Source organism: Galeopterus variegatus, unplaced genomic scaffold, assembly GCF_000696425.1.
Source record: "Galeopterus variegatus unplaced genomic scaffold, G_variegatus-3.0.2 Scaffold4024, whole genome shotgun sequence".
In the NCBI taxonomy this organism is placed as follows: domain Eukaryota; kingdom Metazoa; phylum Chordata; class Mammalia; order Dermoptera; family Cynocephalidae; genus Galeopterus; species Galeopterus variegatus.
Window position 1 is genome coordinate 23228 of NW_007730135.1, and position 9609 is coordinate 32836.

General features: G+C 45.3%; 1 protein-coding gene across 1 annotated transcript in view; it reads left to right on the forward strand.

The window, feature by feature from the left end:
* Nucleotides 1–9609, forward strand: part of LOC103602134 (kalirin-like) — a 196292-nt gene that overhangs the window by 19652 nt on the left and 167031 nt on the right. Inside the window, exons 5-7 of the mRNA XM_008586555.1 lie at nucleotides 1914–1983; nucleotides 4483–4572; nucleotides 8196–8288. Of these exons, the coding sequence (XP_008584777.1) occupies nucleotides 1914–1983; nucleotides 4483–4572; nucleotides 8196–8288 (253 nt within the window). The remainder of the gene's footprint in view (nucleotides 1–1913; nucleotides 1984–4482; nucleotides 4573–8195; nucleotides 8289–9609) is intronic.

Sequence of the window (9609 nt, forward strand, 5' to 3'; positions counted from 1 at the left end):
TATATATATATATATATATTTTTTTTTTTTTTTTTTGTCTTTTTTTTTTTCCGTGTCCGGCAACGGATCGCAACCCTCCGTGTTGCCCCCGTACCGGACCGGGGACCGGCAACGGGATTGCAAGCCTCTGTGTTGCACCCGCGCCTCACTCAGCCAGTGAGCGGGAGCCGGTCTGTATGTGGGATCCGAACCCTCGGATGGGAGCGCCGCCGCGCTTCCCAAGCGGCGCACTATCCAGTGCGCCACTGGGCCGGCCCTGACTTATTAGTTTCTTACACGGAAAATAAAAATACGTTTTCCATGCTTACACAAAAGGTATTATATACTTTCTTCTGCCATCTGTGTGGAGGTTGTGACATCTAGCCACTTTCACAGCAACCGTGGTTATTGTGGTGGCTGTGGTGGGCCACCCACATGGAGGTGATGTTTTGGGCATGCTCTTTGGTGCTGGTGGTATGCCTTGTTGTGGGAGGGGTGTCCATTCCCCTTCTCTGTGCCTTGGGTCCCCAGGTGGGCCCCAAGGCACTGGTGTGGTGTGCCTGGTTGTGGGAGGGGGGTCCAGTCCCTGGCTCCATGCCCCGGGCTGGGCCCCCGGCCGGGCCCCAAGGTGCTGGTGGTGTGAGTGGTTGTGGGTGGGGGTCCATTTCCCAGCTCCATGCCTCATGTGCCTCGGTGGGCCCCAGGTGCTGGTGGTGTGCCTGTGCCGGAACTAATTTTTTGTCCTTTGCTTACTTCTAAAACAGGGGAACTTCCTGTGGAAACCAGTACTTGAGCTGTGTGGTTGAGCTAAATTGCTGCTTTGCTGCTGTTTCCCTAGGGAAGGCTTTTTGTGCAGCTCAGGGTTTAATGGTTGACCTTATAGGTACTTTCAGCTCTCCAGAGACCTGGTGGATCTGGGTTGTGTAGAAACTCTGATCTGGACCTGAGTTTTTTCAGCAAACTGCACCCCATGCAATTCTACATTCCTGACCAGTCTCCTCTGCACGGTCCTGCACTGATTGGGGGGTGGATCGGCTGTCCTTGCTGTGTCCCAGTGTTCCCCTGGTGGGCCCGTCTCCCCCACTGCCCATGCTCCAATCACTTCCCATGAGATGGGCCGTGCGCCGGTCCCTTGCAATGACTCACTGGCCTCTGAATGGCTCCCCTGTTTGAACTGTTCTGGCTCCTCACTCCTGCATGGGTCCATGGGAACCCTATTAGTGGTCTTGCTGTCCTGGGGGCCACCAAGGCCCTCTTCTCCCCTGCCACCTCCAAGTAACTCCATCTGAAGTGCACAGCTGCAGCTTCTGCCAGCTCCTGCTCCATGCGCTCAGCAGTTCCAGCCTTAAAACAGCTGCGGCCCCAAACACTCCAAGCAGTTTTTTCTTTCTCTCATTGTAGTTTCTCCTGCCTTCATGAACTCCATAGTTCTCTCCTCCTCCTCCCCTGAGCTCCAGCGGCCCCAGCTTGGCTGATGTCACATTTTTATAGTTGTAAATTGGTTGATTTGCAGGGAAGAGTGATGCTAGGGACCGTCTATTCTGCCTTCTTGACCAGAACTCATTATTTTGTTCTTTTTGATATCTATATATTTTGTAATTTTCAATGTGCTCCAGTTACTTGTGTAAAAATATAAAGTTGCTAAGAAAATGAAAGCTCTGACACAAGTATAATGTTTCATTGTTTACTTTCACCCCAAGAACTGTGAATCCCTGGGGAAAAAATATTATTTTAAGTAGCACTAATTAATCAATTAATATGTATTTTAATGAAATTAGTTCCAACATATTAAAAACTGCACCTCACTACGTATCACTTAGTGGAAAAGCCACATATAAATAATTGAGAGTTTTCGGCTGTGTTGGTCTTGGTATAATCCTCTGCGCGGTCACCTGTCCAGAGGTGTCTGATTCAGCCTTTCTCTCCCCTTGAAGCATCTTCCTCAAAGAGCTGGAGAAGTACGAGCAGCTGCCTGAGGATGTGGGACACTGCTTTGTGACCTGGGTAAGCCACGTGAAATCCTTCTCCCACTGTCTGTGCTTCCAGGAGTGCACATGGCACAACTATTTGGTGCCTGACCCAAGGATTGGTGTCACTGCCAGTCTCACACAGGACCATGGGCTGCAGAGAGGAGCATAAGTAGCTCTGAGAGAAGCAGTCCTTCCTTAGAAATTGTGTTCTGGTTCCATCCTAAGTTAATTAAGAACTTTCCAAAACTGTGAGATCAGGATTGTGGAACAAGATCCTCTGCCACCCTTGGTAGAGGAATGACACCAGCTCAGTCACCTAGTTATTTTTGTAGGATGTTGATTAGGGAATTAGAACTTTTGGAAGCCACCTAACCATTGGTTACATTTTCTTCCTAAATTGGGAAAAACAAGACTCCTTGGGTATTTGTCCCTATTCAGATCTACAAGATGAGTATCTACTCAGCCTTTTTCTTGGTGCTGTTGTCATGGGCCAAGTAAATGGGCTGACTATATAAACTGAAATAGTCTTTATTAGCATCTCCACTCCACATGATTCTGAGCTCAGGCTCACATATGAGTGCCAAGATCTCTACGGAGGTCCACTTAGGACACCGAGTGCAACCACACTTGTAACTCTTTTCTCAGGATCAGGAGTTCCACTACTTAATAATTTCCTAATTACAACTGCCACTCAGAATGGACTAATTACTTTTAAAATGTCTTCATAATTCAGAGAGTTGTTGCTCTCACCAGCCCTGTGGAGTAGGCAGGACTATGGTTATGTTTTAGGCTTTAAAGACAGGAACATCTCAGATGAGATAGGAGGTTGACTAGTCTACTGACGTGTTAAATAAATATCACAATTAGTCTCACAACTCAAGACCTGACTCCCAGACAAGCTTTCTTTTCATGAAATCTTAATGTTTGCTTCCTGGCATACTCTTAGCCTTATTTCTTCAGGAAATCTCAGACTACCATCTTTTTTTTTCTAATATATGTTCTACCTCTAAATATATGAGCCAATGCACAGCTTAGTTTAATGCTGATAAATAATTTATGATCCATCATTACACAGCCAACATAGAGCAAAATAATATTGACCATTAAGTAAAGGGATTTTTTGGGGGGGGAGACATCTTATTTCATGCAACTTGTGGGTTTTCTTTACAATCAACTTAGTAAGTATAATTTATCAACATCTTTTAGGGTTGATGAATGAATGCCTTCTAGGTAGTATACAGCTTCTAAAATTGATTTTAAAAAACTTTCGGTGATTGCATAAAATATGCACCCTTTGCGAAGAATTATCCCAAGGTGACTTTCATAATCCTAATCCTAATCCTTTCATAATTCTAATACATGAGAGTAGTGCAGTAGTGAAGGGTAGAAGGAATTGTTTGTAATGTATTAAAAGGCAATAGTTAAGACTAAGAAGCCTGAAGTCAGATTGCCTGTGTTCTACCACTTTCTAATTGTGGAAATGGAAAGTCACTTAACCAGTCTGTGCCACTGTTTTTTCATCTGTAAAATGGGATAATATAATAGAACTCACTGCATAGGGATCACATGAGGACTTCATGAGTTATTAGGTGTAAAGCACTTAGAACAGCGAAGTCTACTGTAATGAGCACATATTTAGGCAGCTCTGTCAGAAGAGGATATCCCAAATGTCCTATTGGCAGCATTTCACCAATGGGAAAAGTACTTAGTGGCCAAAATATATACATCTTTCCTAGTGAAAAGTGTGTAACACTAACCTAGAGTGTCCTGAGAGATAGAGGAAATGGATTTTCTCCCAGCCAGCCATAAGATTCTCGACTTGAGGTAACAATCTGGTTAGGAATCATTGTTCAGACCCTGCCCCATGTGGTCGCCTGCTTCCTTTCCCCCGACATTGCTTCTGGGAAGTTGGGGGTGACTGCATACCTGCTTCTCTTGCTCCCCAAACTCCCCCCAGTGGAGATGTTTGCAGAACAAGCAGATCTACCTCTGAGATCATATTTTACTTTCATTCTTCATTTTTGTATTTAGAGCAAATGCTGTGCTTTTTCAAGGTGGATAGCACAATTGTAGGTAATCCAAAAAAGGGGATAATCTCTAAATAGATCCTGTCCAACTTCAGAATACATTATGAAATGTGAGTTGGTTTTTCTGCTTCTTTCTAGCACAGACTAGTGTTAAAATGAACTCCAATTGTAGGTAATCCAAAAAAGGGGATAATCTCTAAATAGATCCTGTCCAACTTCAGAATACGTTATGAAATGTGAGTTGGTTTTTCTGCTTCTTTCTAGCACAGACTAGTGTTAAAATGAACTCACTTTCAGCAAGCTTTCTCTACCTGCCAACAGGAACAAAGTATCCCAAAGCCTGCTAGAGGACCATGGGCTGGATAGCACAGAACATTTGCCACAGAAAATTCAGGCACCGATATCTGAGGGTTTAACTGTACAGCCCTTGCTGGGCCTTTCAGGCACAGTGGACAGAAGGGAGCGACTAATGGATGCTTATCTATTATTGTCTCTGTTCTTTTCAGGCAGACAAATTTCAGATGTATGTCACCTACTGTAAAAACAAGCCTGATTCCAACCAGCTGATCCTGGAGCATGCAGGAACCTTCTTTGATGTAAGCTGTGGTTTTCCATTCTTGAGCAATTGATGACCGAGTGCAAATGCTTCCCTGCTTTGGGATGATGGGGGTCTAGCTCTCCTCTGCTTCTTATTTTTCTTTACTGGCCATTCCAAACCTTTATCCCATGGATAAAGCATGGAGAAGAACAAAAGCAGCGTTTGTTTGTCTTGTTTTACCCCATCCCATCTCAACTGCTGTGATTTTGGACAAGGCAGATTGGTCTCAATGCCTCAACACCAAGCCAAACTAGCCATAAATTTCATGTTCAGAGGAAGCCTCCTATGATGCGGCTGTTGGTTGAGATGTTTCACTTCCGCTTCATCTACAGCTCCCTCAAACCACAAACGCAGTGGTTTTCAAAGTGTGGTCCTTGAACCAGCCGCATCAGCATCACCTGACAACTTGTTAGAAATGCAGATTCTTGGACCCCACTTCAGATCTATTGAATCGGAATCTCCAAGATTGGGGTCCAACAATCTGGATTTTAAGGAAGCCTCTGGTTGACTCCGATACCCACCCAAGTTTGAGAATAACTTCTCTAGTGCAGTTGTTTCAACCTTGTCTACACAGTGGAATCACCTGGGGAGCTTTGAAAAATACTGATTCCGGGGATTCTGATGTGATTGGCCTTAATATGGTCTGGGTGTTGGGATTTTTCACAGTTTCTGACAAGTGATGTGCAGCCAGGGCTGAACACTTCTGCTGTAATGGAAGCCAAGAGGAATGACGGCTGATATACCTCCTCAGAGCCTTTGGTTTGGAGTGAGAACACAACCCTGTTGGTGAATGATGGGATAAATCTGTTTAGTGCCAGTCTTCACTGTAGGATTCAAGATGAGCAAGAGGGGAAGATGAAATTAGGATAAAAGGAAAGTTTGGTGAGATACAGACTGTAGAAATGATGGCCATTCTAGAGTCATATCAGAAGGGACAGAAACTTGAAATTCAGAACATTTTAAAGACTATCATTCTGTCTTTCTGCCTACCTGCTTTCATTCTTCCCGTAAATGTTTGGATGCCTACTGTATACAAGATAGTGTGCCAGCCCCCGTGGAAAATCCAAAGGCATTTTAAACATGACTTCCGTACTCCAATTTACAAAATAAACCTTCTCTGAGCATCTTTCTAGCCTGGCACAGCCAGAACAGAAATGAGTCTACAAGTATCTTGTTGCTCAGTGAAGGAATGACTGAATGGGAGAAAGTCAGACAGGGAAATAGTGTACATGATTTTTTTTTAATGAAGCATTAATATGGAAATGGTCCTAGGTGTCCCAAATTGGAATTTGGGGGGGGGGGTTGATTTGGTAAAACAGAAGAGCCCAAGAAAAGTGCTTCTCTAACCTTATATCAGAATTAATTAGGTATCATATTGAATGCTCCACTGTTATCCTTGGTTGATAATGCATTTCTCTTAAGATGTTCCTGGTTGGTTATTCATCAACAGTATCCAGAAGGGCCTTTTTGAAGTTTGAAATACACTGTGCCCTGTCTTCCACGTACCATTTTTCTGACATTTGCATCTTATGCTCTGAGCATGCCTCATGCTCTTCTCTTCCTTATGTTTGCTCACACTGTTCTCGTTGCCTGGAATGAATTGTGTCCCTTACACACACACACACACACACACACTCTCTCTCTCTCTCTCTCTCTCTCTCTTCAGAAGGCTTTCTATCCTTTAAAGGTCAAATGCTGTTTTCTGCGTGAATCTTTCCCTTTCTCTCTGCGTGTACTGTGCTTTGTGTCTCTGTTATAGCATTTGTAACAATTTGCCTTTCGGCAGGTTAACAGTGCCCCTTTCTGTTACACTCACCTCCCTCCACCTGTGAGCCCCTTGAGGCCTGATGGTATGCCTGATTCATATCTGTATATATCTCAGGGCCAGGAGCTAAATTGTATTTCTCTTTAGTCCTATCTTTCTCACATTCCTGTTTCTAGCCAATTTTTCAACTTTGACCAATAAGTCAGATACACCCCAAATTTCCCACTCTACCCCGCGTTTCCAACGTAGTGCTTAATGAGCCTCTCTCCATGATGTGTGAAGGCCAGTGGAAGCCAGAAAGCAAGTCCAGTAAGAGTTCATCAGGTCTGGCCTGTAGGTGGAGCAGGAGAACAGTAAACTCTCTGGGTTGTTCCCAAAGCTTCCCAGAAAGCAAAATCTTTGTAACTTATTTCCTTTCTATCAGAAGGGTTTCCCTAAGTTCTATGCTTAGGAACCATCTGCTTTAGGCCCTCTTTCTGTAAAAGAGATAACCCCTTTAAAAAGGCAGTCTCCTAATATCCATTACTGTAAAGACAACAGAAAATTAAAGTCCTAGAAAGGCCCACCCGTTCACATGATCCAGAGTTTTTGACCCTGACGTGAGAACAATATGGGTGTGATGTCTGCTGCCCTGTTGATTCCTAAGCTTGGTTTGGCTGATCCGGCTCCTGGGGCAGCTCCTCACTGCCCCACGTGTAGCCTTGCCAGAGCTGGGTGTCTTGTCAGAGACGGAAGACTGTCGGAGGGACATTGCTCCCTGTGCTCTCTTGCCAAAGCCCACAATAAACTCACAAGGTCCATTTGCCTGAAGAGAATCCACCTGCCAGCTGTTCTGCCCATCATCCTTGGACAAGTCTTGCTGTGGCTACACACCTCCACGACCACTCTGATCCCAGTAACCTCTCTCAGTTCTCACTGGCTGCAGCACACCCACTATAGTCCCTTGTTGTTCTCTAGTTTACGTGTGTTAAGTACTCCCAGCTAGACTGTAAGCTTTTTGAGGTCAGGGACTAAAATGTGCCCTTCCCTGACCTTCATAAGCTCTAGACTTTGGGGAGTAGGGGATCATTTTGAAGACAGAATAGAAAGTAGATTAAAAGGAGATACTAGAGGCATGAACAGTGGCTGGAGATGAAGTCCTTCACCTGGGCATGAGTAACAAAGGTGATGTCTATGGAAATGTAGAGGAAAGATTTGTCACCAGATATTACAGAGGGGCGATGACTAAAAATGACTATGGTTTCCAGCTCAGGAGTCCTGAAGAATGAGGGAGTCGCTATTGATCACAATTAAAACATTCTTGAGAAATACAGTGATGACATTAAGTTGGGATGTGTTAAAGAGGAGGGATGGTAAGAGAGAGATGTCCTTATGCTATTTTAAGGAGATGGAGGGCAGGTGAAGACTCACCAGGACTCATCAGAATAGAAACCAGAGGCTCATCCTCTGCCTTCCCTTTACTCTCACCTTCCCTCTGTCCCTCTTTCATTTCCCCCATCTTTGGGTGTATTTCCTTTCACTCCCACTTCTTTACCTCTCCTTTACCCTTCTTTGTGTTATTTCCTTCACCACTGTCTTTTTCTACTTTTATCTTTCTCCATTTCTGCTTAATTTCTCTCTCTTTCACAAATCTTTCTTCCCTAAAACTTCTCCCTTTTTGTCTCCTATTTTCTCTGTATATATGCGTCTTGGCCCTCCTGTATCTCTTTCTACTCCCCTCTCCCTGTCTGAGAACGTTTTCTCATAATTGTCTACCTTCTTCTCCTGTCTCCTCTCTTCTCACCCCTCCCTATCCCCTCCCAAAACACACATGCACTTGCCTCCTTATCTAATGGTACCTGTTCCCATCCCTGTAGGAGATACAGCAGCGGCATGGTCTGGCCAACTCCATTTCTTCCTACCTAATTAAGCCTGTGCAGAGGATCACCAAGTACCAGCTGCTCCTGAAGGTACCTCCCTCCCCTTCTCTATCAGCTCCGCCGCACCACTGCCCAGGGTGAGGGAGTCCCAGCTTTCCCCCTAAGGATGGGAAAGCTTCCACCTGAAGACCTTCCTTCTACCTACAGCAAAACTCCAGCAATAAGCCCACACTGGCATTGCTGGCTTGTGGGGTGGGAAAAGGAGAAATGGGAATAGGAATAAGTGTGACTGTTTTCACATCTACCCACCACCACACAACTTTTAGCAATTGCCACCTCAGGCACCGGCTGGCTCTTAGAGGCTCGCTTGTTCCTCCTTCCTAGAGCAGGTTCCTCCTGGTAGCCCCTGCTTTTGGTGGAATCAAGGGTCAGCATCTTAAGAGCAGTGCCAGTTTACATGGGCAGTAGGGGCCAAGGTGGCACCTGCCATTGCCTTAATCTCTGCATTTGTCAAGACTATGCAGTTTTTTTTTTTGTTTTGTTTTGTTTTTTGTCTTTTGTCTTTTGTCCGTGTCTGGCAACGGATTGCAACCCTCAGTGTTGCCCCCGTACCGGACCGGGGACCGGCAACGGGATCGCAAGCCTCGGTGTTGCTCCCGCGCCTCGCTCAGCCAGTGAGCGGGAACCGGTCTGTATGTGGGATCCGAACCCTCGGGTGGGAGCGCCGCCGCGCTTCCCAAGCGGCGCACTATCCAGTGCGCCACCGGGCCGGCCCAAGACTATGCAGTTTTTGAGAGAACATAGTCAAAGGACACACGTTAAAACACAATGTCACTCTTGTATTGTCGGGGCCCATATGTTAGTTCTTCTGGAGCCAACCAGGAGATTTGGATTTTCTTTCAAAATCTTTTTTTTTTTAATTAAATAATTAAATTATGTAAAACACTAAGTAATTTGGTTGATCCTCTCATATAAGGATACACTGACACTGAAAATATGGCATTTCCTCAGAAAGCCTGGGAAATTGATATAGGCAGTTAGATAATCCCCATCTATATTAATTCCTAAAATGTAAGGGTGGAGTTTTCCCTCATTTTTTTTTTTTTGTCTTTTTGTCTTTTTTCCGTGTCCAGCAACGGATTGCAACCCTCAGTGTTGCCCCCGTACCGGACCGGGGACCGGCAACGGGATCGCAAGCCTCGGTGTTGCTCCCGCGCCTCGCTCAGCCAGTGAGCGGGAACCGGTCTGTATGTGGGATCCGACCCCTCGGATGGAAGCGCCGCCGCGCTTCCCAAGCGGCGCACTATCCAGTGCGCCACCGGGCCGGCCCTACATTTTATTTCTAAAATATTGTTGCAGGTTAAGTTTATGAGAATGCAGAATCTGAGACAGAGTTGAGCCTTCTGGATGT